The following is an 18,649-nucleotide window of genomic DNA, read 5'->3' on the forward strand; positions in this document are numbered from 1 at the left end:
GTTCGTGAAAGAAGAGTTCGCAACAGACATTAAATTGATAATAAATATTGCGTATTCACATCGTAAAATAACTGCTTTATCTTATGAAATCCAGTTATCCAATCGTTCCTCGATCGTACAAAATAAATGCTCACATGGTCAATGTTATACCCGATTACGGTACATTTGTTAACAACGTCCATTAAAATCTTTAACCCCTAGCTATCGTTCATCGCTATTAAATCGATAATCTTTTAATCGTTTAATTTAAGTAGAAGAAACCCGAGTTCGCGCGAAGCTAAAAAGGGCAATTAGGGATTTTGAGGAACGGAAGAACGAACGCGTAACTAAACGGATAACTTCAAAAGAGTGTCGTGCATTTCCGTTAAATTAACGACGCCCCTAATTGCCGGGAATTTTTCAGGAACTAGGTGGATCATTTCTGCCGTGCACAATGCGACCTGTAGCAGAACGCGTTCGCCGGTTTCTGTTAACGATGCCTCGCTACCTTGGCCCTCGTGTACACGTACGCTGTCCCCCTTTGCGCCGCGTTAATTGAAACACTTTGTAACGCATTCATACCTCCCTGTTATCGCTAACAATGTCTTTTTGTTTCCGGGAAATCTTTGTTCCCTCTCTCTCTCTCTCACTCTTACTCACTCGCCTTCGTGCACGCGATGCACTCGAACCCCGAAAAAAAATGATGCACAACAAACACACGACCGTCGTTTTATTCGCGCGAGATCCTTCCTTCCTCTCCCGGCGATGCTTCTAATCGTGCGTCACTTACCAGATTAAAGGTATCAGGTAAATGGTAACGTCAACGCGTGACACGAATAGTCGTGACCTAACGTGCCATTGTTCGTTCCGATGCTTCGCTCACACCTCCGCCTGTGCGCGACGTAACGACAAAACGACATCAATTATACGCGACGTTATCAGACGTATCATCTAAATATAGTTTACGCGACAATTAATTTCTCGTTCGACGGTTTCATAAATATCGCGGCTAGCGAGCCGACGCGCGATATAAATGAAACGCGTTTTTTCGCTGTTATTTTACGCGGCGCGCTTGTTCGAATGCAAATTTTTTCAATTTCATCGCACGGACACCGAGACTTGACCATTTCCTTCGGTCGACGAAACAATTTCAGCCAGCGATTGGAAAACCAGGGATCGAACGAAACCGTCAACTTTTATAAATAAAAGCTGTTCCCCAACGTTTCGATCCGTCTCTGTTCCGTTTCAGAATTTTCCCAAGAAACATTCGTACTTTCAAGAAGATATTTTAAGATGGAATACAAAAGTTTCGATTATTTTTTTTTTAATTAGCACGTTAACGTAGAATTAATAACCTTCACGCGATTGATTTATAGAGGAACAGACTGGTTTCGGCATTTCCAGATACTGTTCGGCTATGCTCGTTGGACCGTTCAAACGGACAACAGATTGCTCGCCCTTAATTCTAATACTCGGAAATGGTAGCCATTTGCCATTCGGACAGGTTGGCTAATACAGACCTCGTAGGGATCGCGCGAAACTCGAAATTCGAGATAATGCGATAACCGAGTCCGCAACCTGTACGATAGTACAGAGAAAAGTAAAAATGAGTTTATTCCTGTAATATGTATATTACCGGGTGAAATTTCAAATTGAAACAGCCAGCTTTCTTAAAATACAAATTTTCTTCGTCCCCGACGCTTATCCGAGCTTACGATGGCTCTAAAACTCACCGAGCAGTCGTTGACGTAGCAGAAATCACCGGAAGCTGACGTTGGTACCCAAAGATGTTCTCCATTAATTGCACCAGGACCCCAATCGGGCGTCGATCGAGGTTCACGGTGGCCGCCACTCGTTCCGCCCTCTTCTCTCCCTCTGAAACCGCAAGACACTCGATTAGGGAGTGACACTTCGATATCGAGGGCAAATTCTTGCAGCTGACGTTAATTCCTCTACAGAAATCCCATCGCTGCGCGAACAATGCGTGCCCGACAAGAATAGTAACTACTGTCCGCGAAACGGAAATTTGAACCGGCCGTAAAATCGAAAAAAAACCACCAACAATTAATCGATCGAGCGGTAAACAGCACAAATGATTTGTTACGCATCGACACTCGAATCAAAGCCGTTCGACACTGAAATAAAAGCAGCTTCCAGCGTTGCGACATTCCGCCACTCGACATGCTGACCACCAAACTGCGGATCTTCGTGCACGCAGAATATGCAAATAACACATGTCATTTGTGCGCTCAACGTATGCACGTAATGTACGAAAATGTACGTTTATTATGGAGAAGTGGATCCAAGCTAGTGTCTTCGAGAAAAGAACTTGGTTTCGTTCTGTGACGTGTTTGGTCAATGACAAAGTGAAAAGTACGATTATTGGACTTTATAGTAATTTTTTTAACAATTTTAGTGGAAGAACTAGAATCGCGACCACTATGGAAATCGACAAAAATATGCAAAATATACAAATTGAAAGACCCAATTTTAAATCCCTCTGACGTCGAAATCGGTGAGAGTCCCACGAGCATCCGCAGTCCATTACACACAGACGATACGTTAATGCGAATAATGATTAGCGTTAAACAAAAATAATGCTCGTTTAAACTTGAGTCGCTACCTTTGTTCGATCGACTATTTTGCTGTGCGAGTCTTCGTCCTGTGAACACTGTTACTCGTGAATCGTGATTTAAATAAAAACATTGGAGGCCAAAATAAGACGAAAATCAAGAATACCAATCGTGTACCAAAAATTCGTGTAGATGTTGAAATTTTCAAATCGAAAAATTATTTTCGGTTGCTGGGGTCAATTACAATCACTTTTGGGGAATACACATGCCCCCGAAATCCTACGTACTTTCGAGAAAAAAATTCTTTACCGAAAATATACCGTGTGACCAGAAATGTTTCAATAGAAGGATTTTAATGTTTCAAAATGCAAACAATGCGTATTAATAAGCCGAAAAAAGTATATTGGATGTAAGGTCTACTCGTATACCTCGTCTACAGGCGGAACTTTAAACGTTAACAACTCTTTAACGAAGCTTCGATCAACAAATTGCTATTTATGGCCTTTAGAATCTCTAATTAAAATTTTTTCCCAGAGGTGGTCGAACACCTTGTATAGTCGTTGGCAAGCGATCGTTGCCTCGAAATATGCTGTTTAAAGAATGTATTAATGAAATTCCTGATAAATTTCTTCGGGTATCAAAATTGTTCCGTGATTATTCATTGCTATAACTGCGCCTCGCTAGGAGCGAACATTCTTCAGATTTTACTGTTAGGAGGACAAGCAACGGCACGTCGAAACTTCGAGAATAACTTGAACTCGACCGTTGCTCAGTATTTTCGACGGCATAACGACCAAAGAGAGACTTAATACCATCGTATAGAGCCTCCTGAGAGTAGGGGCTCGTGAAAAATTCAAGGACACTTTAAATTTCAGAGACGCAAGCGGAACATAATGCGCGCCGCGCCGTGCAACTTTAACGACAAATGCCATCCCCTGGACTTTGAGTCCCTTTGGACGATTATATAAAAATTTTAGGTTGAGTTCGCGCACAGCTACGTGACTGCTTTCTGCATAATTAGTCCGCGGAAATTACCGGATATCTGGGTCGAACACGAGACAGGGAAACGGAACACGTCGTGACGTAGTTTCACGTGGCCAGGTTCGATACGCACATTTCGAATCGAATCCCATAAATGTTGCGCGAATACGTGCAAAGGTTTCCTAAAGAAAACAGAAAAAGACTCTTGTTCCGTAAAACTTTCGAAAATACAGGGATATTCCGAACGAATTGGCAGCACTGTTTAGAAAAAAGTTTTCATATTACGAATGCATAATTTGAAAACATTATATCGATCGAGCTGTCGCGGTTTCAATTACCGTGACCCGAATTTCGCGACAAATATAGCAATCAAACTCGACATATTCGTACTTGAACGTATATGATAGCTGCAATTAACCACAAAACTCGTAATGGTTTGATCAAATGGTTCGGTACCGGGGCGAATAAAATACGAAATTATCGTTTTGAAGCCTCGGTCGGATTCGAAACGCTGTATCGAAAATATTATGCGACCGCCGTTTGCGAGGCAACGATCGGTCGTAATCGTTATCGAGTCGGAAATTAGTACATTAAACAAAGTTTGCGTAGAGATGAGCGCTGGAATATACTTCTGCGAGCTTGCTGGTTACCGAAACTTAGGAATTTAAAACGCATCGAACGAGAAAATTCCCCTATCCGGTATCCAAGGAATTAATTATGACTAACAACCCTCCAGCGAAACGGGTACATATTACCCCGATATCTTCCACGTTAATGCGCCAAGCATTATATTAATTATACGCGAGACATTACTTTGTCCGTGGAAAAAAATGAACGATCTTAATTACAGAAGAGAAATTACCCACGGCTCGACGCCGTGCTTCGATCAAATGTAATATAAGAAGCGCAAAAATGATTCGAAACTTTAATCCGGTTTCGTTAGCTCCTTGGCAAACGTTTTAAATTAAAGCGACGCTGGGTATCGTGCAAAATCATACTGAAACTTCCATTCGCAAAGTCGCCTGAAAACCAATGTACACGAGTCGAGTTTCAAGTACGAGATTTAGACGGCCAATTCGAACGTCCGTCGCGAAATTCTGTCACGATTTCGGTTCGAAAACCCGTGGATGATCTGCAATGCGCTGTAGCGTTAAAGACAACGTTACTGGTTAGTTCGCGTGGCACGCAATCAAAAAATAGATCGATACCCGTTCGGTCCCTGCGGAGTCACCAGAGCCCGAAGACCGGATCTACGAGAACGACATAAACGTTTCGACGTACCAAATGGATTCTCAACTAGCAATCAGCAATTATACCGAGCACTTCGTATTTACTACTGTACAAGCATTACTGCGATACTGAATATCCCATCTATGTAACCCCCAATGAGCAGTCGCCGTACGTATCATCAAGGCTCGTCATCAGCCCAGTATATATGAAACGTTCCGTCTCTGGTTGAAATACGAATTATACCATTAATTAGAATCTCCGGGCTCGAGAGCATCTACCAACGAATTTCGGGGGACTTTCAATTCCGTTTCTGCGCGATTCCGCGATATTAGATCGAGAAAACTATATATTTGTTACTGGGAAATTATTCTATGGTCCGGAGAAAGATCGATTTTTACCCATATCCTTTATCATCGAAGACTATCAATGAGCATACGATATATGACTAATTTCTACATATGTCTACGACATAAATGACTGCACCGAAGTAGTAAAAACGAGTCAAGCGAAATGGTAATTCAATACAGGAACTCTATTTCATCGTTCCATCGGTAATAACTTAATATCCGGGCTGTCGTTTCATACACGATAATCAAATATTACGAAACAAATTGGAGCTCTGTACTCATCGTATCCGATTTAGTGGTCACCCGATTTAATTACGTATTTGAGACCGTACAAGGATTTCACTGTCGTATCCGGTGCTAAAAATCGAACAGAATAAATTACAGAAATATCGTTTACCCGTGAACGAAAAAAATTCTATCGGAATACTTGTTTGTGAGCGTGGACAGCCCGTATGGAGATTTCGATATCGAACGAAACGAGAAAAACCTTTCGTTGCTCTCGATTACGAAATCGTTCGATCATTATTCGACCAAAAAAAGGAACAATCCGGACGCGGGACTACGGCAAGTAAACGTCGAAGCACGTATAGTTACCGTGCTCGTGAATACGTTCTAAATATAACGGAGGATAGCTGCGGAACTGTACGCTATGTAGAATTACTCCTTTAATAATGAACGCTTTGCAGTCATTAAGGATTCACGAGCACCCCCTCGAGGATACGCGGCTGTAATACCGAACCTGAAAATTTCATTTGCCAATAGACCGCGCTCGGTCCGTCGGTGTGTGGTCCTTTCGAGACCTCTCAATATTCAAAAGTCGATCCCCCTATTGGCATCCACCTCGTTTATCAAATCTGTCGTCGAATGAATCGAGATGTCGAATCCTTAACGAACGAAAGAAATTATTCTTCCTCCGCTACGTAAAATTTACTGTACGAAAATTCTCTCGTCTTCAAAATTTTGTCTTCTTTCCCCATATAACAATGACATGAAATAATTAGCAACCATGTGCAAGAATTTCACTTTTCTAACTATACCGTTTTTCATAATAGAGTAATTTAATAATGGATACCAGCTCGGAAAATTCTTGTAACCTTTCCTTTTTTTCTTCCTCCGTTCTCCTTACTGTATATTATTTAATTTCATTCTCATTACACTTTCTGGGTTAGATTAATAATAACGTGCATCCCCGTCTCTGCATCGAATAAATATCTACTTTTACTTCGAAACGTAATAAAAAGAAGTTATTGTTACAGATAAAACAATACCTACGCAAGTATTGTTTGCGTAGGGGGCCACGGAAGTACAATCTGCTTCGACTATCAGAAGAGGTACAAGTACACGGCGAACGTAATTAGCACCGTCGCGATGTTGTAATCAGTGTTTTAAATGGACGTTTGCATATTCATGCGCCATATACAGCAAACGGACCGGTGTAATAATTTATTATCCCCTAGTTAATTAATCCATATAGAATCCCCCGGTTAATTAAAGCACGCCGAATGGAAAATAAATTTGTCGATGCTCGTACAATGCGTTGATTGCGTTCATGGTTGTTTTCTCAGGCGAGACGGCGTTTCGTCGAATTGGAAATCAATTTTTAACTTTTCACGCGTCCAAGGATCGCGGCGATCTTTTTCAAAGTCCTTCGACGTAATTTCCTCGTCGATCGCGGTTCCTCTTTCTTTTTTTCACGAAGCTTTGTGCGGTCCGGTCATCGGTCGGGACGGAAAATCCTTGAAAGGGGAAACGGAACGCGAGAACTTCGCGAAATTTGCGCTACCGTAGACGCTTGAAAATTGTACCTTTATCGGTGAAACGTGTTTGATGTCCAGGTTTACGAGCTCTCTCCTGGGCCTTTTATAACGCGAAAAATGGATAAGGGTATCGACAGTTTGTAACGCGCGTATCAAGTGGGGTACGAAACTGGAACGCGAGAAAATTGCTAAAACTTTCCACGAGTATCTTCGACAAAACTTCCCCGTTACCTGCCTCGTGCTCGTATTATCGTTAAAAAACGTTCCGAAGTTAGGTTTACCGAGGGTGCAACCTCATCCAGGGTCCTCCGCGTTGCACATATACAGCAAATTATTATTGTTATCGTAACGTTGTTATTACGCATATTAGGAGAGAGAGCACGTGACATAACAGAGTAACGACCTAATTGCGTGGAAGGCTCGTGGTACAGCCAAAGGCTATTTTCAAACCTAACATGTAACGCGAAATGCATGATACGCGGTAGCATAATTATTTATTTCCGTAGGCGGAAACACTCGATACGACGAAAGAAGTGCGTCGATTACGAATTAATTCTATGCACGACACGAGGTAAATAGTCTGAATTCGTTGTTCGTAATTCGCAGGATTCAACGAGCACGAGAAAGAAATGAAAAAGCGTCAATTAAACGACCAACTCACCCGCACAGTTTGACGCAATTCTGCGAAAATACCACCTTCGCCCATGGCGAACAGAACGGAACGAGTATCGCTCGTAATTCGATTGCGAGTCTTCGTTATCCGAGGAGCTAACCGGAAATAGCTCGTGCGAAGGCGTAAAACTGCAACTGCATTTTCTCCCGACGATGAAAAGTCTCGTTCGACGTGTTTCAATTGCTGGCGTATTGTGGACCGCCGCGATCAATCGTTCCCACCAATAAACGGACGATTTTCATCGGTACCGGGCGGAAACCGTAACGAAAGACGTACAGCCCGCCGCGTATCGTCGTTAAATTTATTTACGCGAATCAAACGATTCGTTGCGCGGTGAAAAGGCACAAAGAGAACCGTTTAAATTTAACCGAACGAGATATACGAGCAGCTTTTCTTCATTTAAAGTGCCGGTACAAATTTCCTTGCCTCGAGATACATTCAAGGGATTGCGTCTCAATCGATTCAAACGTATTTGTGAATTCCAATACGCTTATTTCGTGTTTCTGTTCCCTCAGAAACGCGTCGATTTGTTGCGCGATACTTTTTACAAACAGAAGTCGACGCTTTGCGAAGAGAACTTCGAGTATTTATATTCCAAGTACCAAAAATATAACTTAAAGTAAAGTAAAATGTTTCTGGGTCTATATTCGTGTCGATTAATTTATAAAAATTGAATTTACATTACTTTAAAGAAGAAAAAAAAATGGCTGATACCGTTCCAGCAAGCGGACGTTTATTTATACGACAATTCGATATCGTTCAACGAGCAAACTCGTCGAGAGGGTCGTCCTTCAACAATGAAGGACAGTTTTCGGAGGATATCGAGGTCCTAGAATACGAAAATAATTTGTCCCCGGTTAGACATTCGGGGATGTCGAGTTTGCGATCTTCCGAAACTTCGTCGCAAGCTGGCTCGTTGAAATTAAAATCGTCGAAAACAGTAAAGTTCCATAGAAAGAGGCAAGGCGAAGTTTTAATCCCCGCAAAGCCTCTGGTGGAAGTTGATTTCGAAGCGATTTCCTGCGATCTGTTTATAAATACCGAGATATTGCCAAAGTATTATAAATTCCATTCATTTTTTACGAGCGACTTGCAATTAAAATTTAAGAGAAATGTAAGTAAAGAGAGAAGAATTTATGTTTTAGTCTACGATTATCATAGGTATTATAATCTATAAAAATATATGGCACAAAAGTATTGTCGAACTTCGCTAATATGTGAATTTGATTTTTGATTAAGGGGTCAGTAATTGAGTCTCTTATCCTGACAGTATTTGGTCAGCTGACAGTAATTGGGGTGTGAGTAATTCGGTCAAACACATTTTAGGGGTGACAGTAATAGCTCGCAAAACATTCTTTTTCATTTATGAAATTTATAAATAAAAATAGAGTTCTAGGGTAGAAGTCCCTTTTTGCGAAATTATAAACCGAATAATGACAAATAAGGAGAAAAATGAAAATTTTATTTCGAAAATTTGTACAGCAATTTTCATGATATAATATTTAAAATAATTACGAAACTGAACGTGCATGTACGATTCCTCCCAAATGTTTGGAGAACCCTCCGATATTTCACTGGAAAATTTTACTGTACCATATTAAAAAGAATAATGCATGCGATATAAAATAAAATATTATATTCCTAAATAAAAATACGAAAATTCAAAAATGTGTTTACACGAAATAAATACAAACTGTATCAAGTTCGATCATTTCGCTGGTCGCAAAATTCCCCATTAGTATGACCATTTATTATTCAGGAATAGTTTAAAATGTTCACGGAGTAAGATAGTTAAAAAGTAACGATCTTAAAATGTATGAATTAAAATATAATTATACTTTCCACACGAAATTATACGGAAGTAATGCCCAATTAATATGTAGGGATAATATTTTCAGTGAAACGTTTGCGTATGTATAAAAGAAGAGTTATTAATTTCGAAGATAGAAAGCTGCTCCAAACTTCTGAACGGCAATGTATATGCTAATACTCCTGGGAAGGTTAACAATCTTCCAAACCTCTAAAGATCTCGATCGACGCAAGAGAATTTACTGAAACGAACTACAACAATACCAAGTGAAATTTTAAGAAAACATATAAAAATTTGCTCACGTTACAAAGTTCAATTGCTCTTTTCTTTGTAATGGGACCCGATGATTGATATTACATAAATCTTTCTGCGTATAAAAGGCACGAGATAAAGTCATCGGCAACTCAAGGCGTCAACACATATTCGCGCGTAGTAGAGTTAAACTACGATGCAAGTAGAAACAGTGAGTAATGGACAGACGCGCCAGCCAAATCGCATTCAATTATCTCGAAAACGAAGCATTGTACGATCAAATTTTGTTCAATATTTTCAACTTATTTTTCATTTCCTGTACCACGAACAATCAACCTGTATATACAACCAACAAATCTATTTTTATAAAGACTGATATAACATCGAGGCAACTGTTTAGACATTTTGATATTCTTAAAATGTACTTCAGTCTCGATTTGATAAAACAGTTGATCGATAGAAAATTATTCTAACTTCGCTGGGGAATAGAATTATAGTCCGGTTCGATTACATGGTATCTCAAGTAGAACCAATGTTTTTCAACAATCGTGAAGTTTAATAACACGGTTCAACGAATTCTCGCGACGACAGCAACGATGTAAATATAATAGCTCATCTGTTCGCGTGGGTCGTAATGGACGGGTTACAGGACTGCTATCCGGTAAGTTGGTAAGTACATTATCGCCGCGGTGATAAAAGTTAGGAATACGACTTCTGATAAGGCCAAGATGACAATAATAAACTCGCTCTCGCTATCCTCCTACGTTCGAAGGAAAAAATCGTTAAATGAAATTCCCCGCAACCTGAACGAAGTTACGGGGCGTGGAATACCGTCGGGCGGCATTTCGCGACGAATGCGAGTGTTCGTTTAGGTAGCCGGCGGCTTGTGAAATTGCTAAATTACAGCTTAGTGACATTTACCGACGCGACAAGACGGTATCGGTATAAAAGTTTCAGTTATATTCTTGCTGCCGGTTGCGCAACCCAGCCGGTAACAATGGCGAGAAAAGAATGTTCGTATTAAAGGTACGAGAGGAAAAAAAGAAATGATAAAAGTAGAATACGTGAAGCGAAAAAATGATGAAGACGACAAAATTGGCCGGACAAATTGCGTTTAATCCCTGCATCGTAGTTCGACGTAACAACGGTAATAAAAATCTCGTTATCCGACATCGCTCGACTTCCAGTAGCATGAAACTTTCGTTTTAGAAGCTTAACGTTTAACTAACTTCGGCCGCGCCACAATAACCTCTGCGCGCTGGTGCGCTTCAATTAGACGCGTCAGAGTTCTAATCAACTTCTCTCTTGAATCATTGACGTCTTGATCTACCCGAAATAGAAAAGGCCGAGCGGCGGGTCTCTCGCCGCGGCACAAAAGACGCCGATATCGAGTCGCCGTAGACGTAACGGCAGTAAAATTAAATTGGATTCGATTAAACGCACCGCGTATGAACTTTTGCAACGGTCGAACGCACGCCGCGAGGGCGGAGAACCTTTCGACGCTGGAAGGTCGTACGTCGATTCACGGATTCCTCGTTAGACCCCCTCGCAAGACCCTCGATTTTACCAATACTGCGAACAGATACTCGATACCGTTCGAATTAACCCTTTGGGACCAAAAAACAATAGGATACAGGCGTCTCTGCTCATCGCGAAAAGGAACAACGGTGGAGCGAATATCGTAAATTATTCAAATAATCGTACAAATTACTATCACGTTTAGTTAGTAAAATTTTATTATATATTTCGACCTGTTTTTCCACGAAAAAACCGCCCCTTGCTTTTTTTTCAATGAAGACTGGCTTGCTTCATCGCAAATGTAACGAGAGCATAGTCCGAAGACACTGTTATTTCGCGGGCCACAACCTAATGTAATTTATAAACGAAGAGGTGATTAACGAAATATGCGAGAAGACCGTACTCGGCGTACCAGAAGACCGCAAGTTCTCCATTTCTGCCTTAATAAAACGTTAACGTTTTACGAGAGTAACTTGTCGCCTCTCTCTCACTTCGCGCAGTTCGTTAGTGAAATGAAATCAGTTAACTCTTGGATAGAGTTTCCGTGGTTTAGTGAAAGGATCAAGCATATCTCAGATAGCATCGAAACTTCATGGCAATGTATTCCTATCCAATCCCACGCGAGTACAATAGAACCTTCTTTATCCGAGTTCTTCTTTTAAAACATTTTTATATTACGATCGAAATTAATTCTAGCCGCCATACTTTAATATGAAACTTATTTACCAAGACCTAGTAAATCGCGAACATATCAACTGTTTAAATACAATTACCTGGATAAAATAAAAATCATTATTTGCGAAACGGCGTTCGAACTGTTACTGCACCATGGCTCGAATTATGAATATATGAAATTCATAAAGTTAGTAGAAATGCAAACACAATCACGGCCAAAATGGTTTATCGAAATCCAGGTACTTAAAAGCTTAATCGAAATTTAACCAAATATATTCCAACTCTATACCAAGGGACCCCATAATATTAATTACTAAAATGATATTATCGACTTCCAAATCATGATGTGGTACACGTAGAAATTAATATTTATTGCGCAACGATTTTCGGTGTTAGAATAATACTCCGTAACCTACGAGAATTTATGTACAATTGATAAAACCTGTCACTGGCAGTCATTTAAACGCTTAAACGGTAATTAATACACCGCTGTCGGATGAGCAAGACGTTCTATAACGAGTATGCAAAACTAAGATAATTTATCGAGATAGGTATCTACTGAAAAATACACGAACACGTGTTCTGTTTTAAATATTTACGTAGCTACAACTGTTCGAAGCACAGGCTTGAAATAAAACATCCTTTAAAAATTTTAAACGACACGGGTAACTCGTTAATTTGACAACCGTTAACTTTAGTCGGTTCAACCATCTTATATTTAATACCAAAGGTTTCAAATATGTAGCTCTCCTTTACTATCTCTCAAATGAAAATATATGAGACATGTTTTCGAACTCGAGCACTTGTTGTAAATTTAAATAGGATTTTAACGAACCCCCTCCCACACTCCTAAATACACATTTAGTTTTTCGGTGTCTACAACCGTGTTAAAATTACTCTACAGGCAAACCGACGCGAGTGGTGAGTCACGAAATACGTGCAGCTTGTCAGCCGATGCAATTAGTACGCAAACTATGGGATCCTCGGGTCTTCGAGAATCTCTAAAATCATTCCACTGACAGCTATCAATGAACATTCATCGTCGACGGAATACCGGCAAATCCTTCGGTAAACATCTGTCAAATTAAGTATTCGATCGTTGCCGCGTCGTTGCAACCAGCGTCTCTCAAACGTGAAAACCTGCCCCCCCCCCTCCCCCCCCCCATCTCTTTAGAAATTCTGTATACAGGGTGGATTGAAAGGACACTTCAGAGATGGATTCTATACAAGAAAACAATAACTAATTGGAGTTGTTTTCAAGTTATAACGAGTTCCGTGTTGGAATATTTCTTTCTAAAAATGAGAATAGTTGAACTAATTCCATTCAACATGGACATTGGGTGTCTGATTATCAAAATACGTCGTGTATGAAAATAAGAAGATTGTCTCGTTAACAAATGGCAGATATGATCCTCGAGTATGGGCTTGTTATTATAATTAATACTTAGACAAACAGAGAGGGTAATTTTGAACATTTATTGCGAAGGTAAATAGATATAACATGTTCAACAAGAAACTAGCTATAACCTGCAAACATGGTCAAATAGGACACTTGTTTTCTTATGTAAAATTCATCTCTGAAGCGGGCCCCACATGATACGGGACACTCTGTATATTAAAAGGAACTTTATTCTGAAATATTTTCGGGTACGAAGAATCATATTATTTCAACCTGGATCTACCGATTGGACTCGAACGATCATTGCTGGTAATTTATTTAACACACAAATAATTACAGCAAGCAACAAACAGCAGATCAGGGATGGTATGCAGTGACTATTTGTACCAAAAATATTATTAAATGGCCAGGAAAGTTTTTGCAAGGAAACATATTTTTCTTTTAATTAAAATTCCTCGTTACGTCGTACATCTTACGAACACTAAATTTTACCGCAACTCTACCACGAGTCTAGATAATTTATAATTTGTCGGTAACGTTTTCCCCTGTAAATTTCAAAGTGCGAGGGCCGGACAGGGGAAACAACCAACGACGGTCGGTGGAGCAACGAGCAGGAACGAAAACAGCGAAGAGGCACAAAGAAAAAACAACATCGACGGGGCGGCGAAAGTAACGAGAAGCGTTCCCCGAATGGAGGCGAGCTTAAGCGAAAGAGGCGTTCGCGAGAAACATTTAAAAGATTCAAAGTATTCGGAACAAGGGTTCTTGTTCCATTCACCAGACGTACCCACCCTCTTGTAGGTCGAGCCTCGGTGCCGGGCAGCAGAGCCGTGTACCTCGTCTGCGCCTCGGTGGGCAGAACGATATCGACGCTCTTCGAGCGTATGTTCTGCTGCGGCACGGTCAGGGTGTCCGCGTCCTCGCCGTTCCCGTTTTTGCTGTTAAAGCAGGAGTCCACGGACGCGGCCCGGTCCCTCTTCAGCTCCGGGACCGTCAGAAATATGTCCCTGACGACGAACTTGCACTTGCTGGCGCCGACGTTGTCCTCCTCGTCGTCGTCGTCCTCCTCCTCCTCCGGTTTCTCCTCGTCCTCCGTCGAGCTGACCACCGTGGGCAGCTCGACGGGATACGAGGTCAGAGCCTCCTGTCGCGCGAGCTTCGGCGAGGCGATCGACCTTCTGCGTTGTCTCTCCGGAAACAAGCCGCCCCTTACGTCTCTGGTATCGACGTTCTCCTGGGCAACCTCCGTACCGATTTCCGGAACAGCGGGTGGCGCCGTGTCCGTCGTCGCGTCCCGATCGTCGAGATCCTTCTCGTTGAACGTCATCAGCGTGACCCTGATCTCCGGGCTGCCCTCGCTCTTCGGATCCAACTCGGAGTCCTCGTCGTCCGAGGTGTCGTTCGCGTCCTCCGCCGCCTCGTCCTCCCTCGACGAGGGATCGTCTTCCTCCCTGCTCGAGTACAGGCTCTTGTGCTCCTCGACGCAGGCACAGTGGTAGCAGCCGGGCACCTGTATCGTCGGCGTTTCCGGTCGTCGTACGCCGCCGAGGGACTGCTGGCTGGAGGACGAGCCATAGCTTCTCTCGCAGACATCGAAGCTCTTCGAACGCTGACCGCTCTGCAGCTGCGGCACCCTCAGCGTCGACGCGCGTCTCCCGCGCGAGGAATCCTGCGATCTGGCCGGCGAGCAGGAGGACGACGAGGACGAGGTGGTCCTGGTGGACCTGGCGTCCCTGACGTCGTCCTGGCGTTTAGCCTCCAGCTGGATCTCGTCGAACGAGGCGGACCTGATCTGCTTCGGCACCTCGAGGCTCGATTGCGACTTCATCTCGGCTCCCGTCGGGGTGCGCGACCTCTTGAAGGTCGAGCGCAGCCTCTGCATCCTCACTTGGCAGCTACCTGCTGGACTCTGATTCGTTTTCCTCGAACCACCACGTCCGCTGCTCTTCGTCTTCCTCTTCCTCGTCCGTTTCACCGGCGCTGATCGAACCGCGGTCCTCCCGCTTCTGAACGATCGTCGTCTCGCTGGGAAGCTCGATGACCTCGGTACACCTCGGTGACGAGGAAGCCGCCTCGAGCTGCCCGCGACCGCACCCTTCCTCCGCCTTCGACTTAGCTGCCGATCTGCAGCCCATCATAAGTGACCTCGACTCGGCTCGTTCTCGTTCCTACCGCTGCAGAAATCGAGCCAGAACGCTGAACGAATCCTTCTTCTCACGTCCTCGATGTCCACGTATCGACTTTCCGATCGCTTAGAGCAGAATCAGGGATTGCATGATACATTTGGTCCGTCGTTAGGTTCTCAAGACGACGGACATCGGTGATTGTCTACTGCTTAAAGGTAATTAAAAACGATCGACTACCCTGGTCGTGGTAAAATGATACTTCGCTCAAGTACGAGGACGTTTGGTTCTCGTTAAGGGTGTCTGACGCGACCGAGGCATGATTGGCGCGGCTCGCGATTCTTTGTCTCCAATATCCGAAGTTATCGAAATCGCTTTAACTTTGTTTACGTGGTTCGATAAATGCCTGTAATGTCGAGACCGTCACGCGGACACGAGTCGCAAGGTATTGGGTGGAGGTCCCTCTTCGGCGGTGTCGGGAATCTATTGACTAAAATTACATTCCGATCCGGGACACAATCATAGCCACGTGGAAACGACGTCCTCGATCCGCTCCTTTTCCTGCTCGACGGAATTTCCTCATCACCGCCCCCAATGATCACACTTTCTCGAATTAAACCCACCGCCTCCAGCGCGTAGGAAGATGAAATTTATTCGCAGCTAGTCTCCTTAATCGTTCACCTTGCGAGACGTTTAAACACGTGGACACGCGTAAGCGAGATTTACACGCGGATAGAGTCGAAATACAGGCGCCGTGGTCCGATATTACGAAGATCAATTTGTTTAATCGATGTTTAACCATCCAAAAGACGAACAATCAAACGTCTGTTATATCTCGGTGCTCGAATCAACCGTGTACAAATTGGCACAAAGGTACGCTGATTATTCCTCTTCGACGTCTTTGAAGGCAAACCGTCTTCCGAATTTCGAGCACTGAAACGCTGATCGAGTCGTACCCGTTAATGATCGAAACATATCCATTTCGTGCGAGGGTTTCAGCAGCCAATACACGGAGATTAATGCGCGTAGCAAATTGAACGTGCAGGCTGACCAATCAACCTTTGATACAAGGGCAGACGCGAAACGCGCCAATAGCCTTGTTAAACGGCTCTCACCGCGGCACTTACGAAAGATAAGCGAAGCCAATTAGCCGGCAGGAGATCGAGTCGTCCTCGAAATCCCTAATGCAACTCGCCAAACGTTCCTAACGCGAATCGTCTCGCGATTTATCGATTCCTTTAACCTTCTTTAATGAGTCCGCGGTCCCGTTCGAGTCTTCGAGGGTTGATAGACCGGCATCGAGCGCATCGGTCGCCGACGCGTGAACCATAGTCGAAGGTCACGCGTCACCGTCCACAAGATACCGTCGACGACCTCGGCGAACCTCGACGCACGTGAGGTCGTCAAACACCTACTTCGGTTTTCGCTTCACTTTCTCTAGGTTCGCCTTCCTCTCTCGCGCGTTGAGACTCTCTCCTCTCGAGCGACTAGCAGCATCGATCGGCAGGCTTTCCAGCCCCGTAACTTAATTTCTGAGCGACGCGCGGTAATCCCGACGATTGAAATCCCATAAAATTCCGACGACGAGGCTCGCGTCGACTCAGGTAATCTCCATATCACTGGCGTCGAGGTTCCACGGATGCCGGCTCGATCGCTTCTCCCGATTCAATTCCCCAACCGCGTGCCACTGAACTTCCCACGAGCGTCGCGATGCATTATAACGTTTCCGACTTCCGGTAAGGCTGTCGGGATTAAACTCGATTTAGAGATTTCGCGAGTTTCGAGTTCGAAACAGACTACGCGGAAATATCGTCGATCGGAGGGAACGATCGCTGATCAACGGCCCCGGTACTCGCGAAGCGTGCACGCGGACCGTATCGCGGCGTTTCTCAATCTCGAAGCCGACCCGCGATTCCTCACCGTTTTTTTGTTTTTATATATATATACATACATATATATATTTTTTTTTTCTTTCTTTCTCAATCGACCACGAGCAGGGTACGGGACGAGACAGAGAAGGAATCCGACGAACGAGTACGCGTAACGTGACAGGGCAGACTGGTCGGACTAGTGACCAGGGCTCGGCAGTGCCGGATGCCGCGAGAGGCAAAGTGGGGGTTAACACTGGGATCTCGTCTCCCTCTAACCCTCGCGTTACCCTCTTGCTCGCGCCCTCCTAGTCGTCGTCGGTCAGACATGCGCCCTCCGACGTGCTCCGTCTGTGACCGTGTACACATACACGCGAATGAGGAACACCGATGCCGCGGACGACGAATTGGAGATTGCGCTACGTGGCCGACTATTGGGGAAAACGTGTGACGCAGGAAGGGCAGACACGTGTGCAGAGAGAGCTTTCTCTCTCTTACGCGCGAGAGATATTCCGCCGCGACGACGTCGGCCTCTGGCTTTTCCTCTTTCGTTTTCTTTTTTCTTTTCTCTTTTTTCTTTCGCTATTCCGCGAGCCTCCGCTTTTGTCCGCCGAGGCGGACCGTGAATTTCTGCCGACGCTTCCGGGTGGCCGCGGCTACGGATCTTCCTCGACGAGAGCCGCGAACTCTCCGAGCGAGAGATCGTTAGGGTCGAACCGCGGGTTTGCGAGTGATTGATTGATTTTCATTTCGTCGTGTCGTTACCGAGCGTATTTGTGTAACGCGAGTCAATTTCACGGTCGACGTACCCCTACGTCCGTCGCACGATCGTTACGTCTTCCCTTCGGCGAGCGTGTACCGTTCCCGATGTCTCGATTTGATTTTAGATCGTTATCGTGATATCGGCGTGTTCAACCCTTCCATTCGACATGTTACGAAATACTCTCGCTTCTTCTAGTTTCATTCGAACACGTTCAAACACAATTTTCCATTTAGCACAGAGTGAAACATTGAACTTCTACCTCGCGCGAGCATTGCGATGTTTGAACGAGTTTGACGAACGTCTGTCAATGTCTAACTGATTTTTATTTCGATATATTGTTACCATGTGTGTTTATGTTAATGTCGGTAATCACTTTTCCATTCAGTATGTTCTGAAATGCTAAACTTCTTAAGCATTTCGATGCTCGAACGCGTTTGATCGATCAGGATACAGATAGGTACTGGTATGTAAATATCTGACTGACTTTAATGTCAACAGTATCGCTATAGGAAGACGTTTGTTAGAAGTTTGAGCGTAGTTCCATTTCCCAGAGTTCATCTATTGTTGGCAATGTTAAAATTGGTCACAGCATGGGTCTCTTACCGTTCAATGCACTCTAAAAACTGGGATATTTCCTCGCTATCTCGTTTCCATGTTTGAGCGTGTTTAAAAAGCCTAGTCGAACGGGATATCGTCAGATT

At 43.7% G+C, this 18,649-nt stretch overlaps 1 protein-coding gene across 4 annotated transcripts in view; it reads right to left on the reverse strand.

The window, feature by feature from the left end:
• The window catches only part of LOC122402461 (eye-specific diacylglycerol kinase), a 40,360-nt gene extending 23,127 nt beyond the window's left edge, over positions 1-17,233 (reverse strand). For all 4 annotated transcript variants that reach the window (XR_006259515.1, XR_006259514.1, XM_043405253.1 and 1 more), the window contains exons 1-2: positions 13,986-17,233; positions 1,713-1,854 (exon numbers count right to left, since the gene is read on the reverse strand). Coding sequence is in view for 2 of the 4 variants with exons in the window: in XM_043405253.1 (XP_043261188.1) it covers positions 1,713-1,854; positions 13,986-15,076 (1,233 nt within the window). In the remaining 2 variants the exon portion in view is untranslated. The remainder of the gene's footprint in view (positions 1-1,712; positions 1,855-13,985) is intronic.
• Positions 17,234-18,649: the final 1,416 nt, after the last annotated feature.

This window comes from Colletes gigas, unplaced genomic scaffold (assembly GCF_013123115.1).
Source record: "Colletes gigas isolate AHSC1104 unplaced genomic scaffold, ASM1312311v1 Colletes_gigas_Sc00036, whole genome shotgun sequence".
In the NCBI taxonomy this organism is placed as follows: domain Eukaryota; kingdom Metazoa; phylum Arthropoda; class Insecta; order Hymenoptera; family Colletidae; genus Colletes; species Colletes gigas.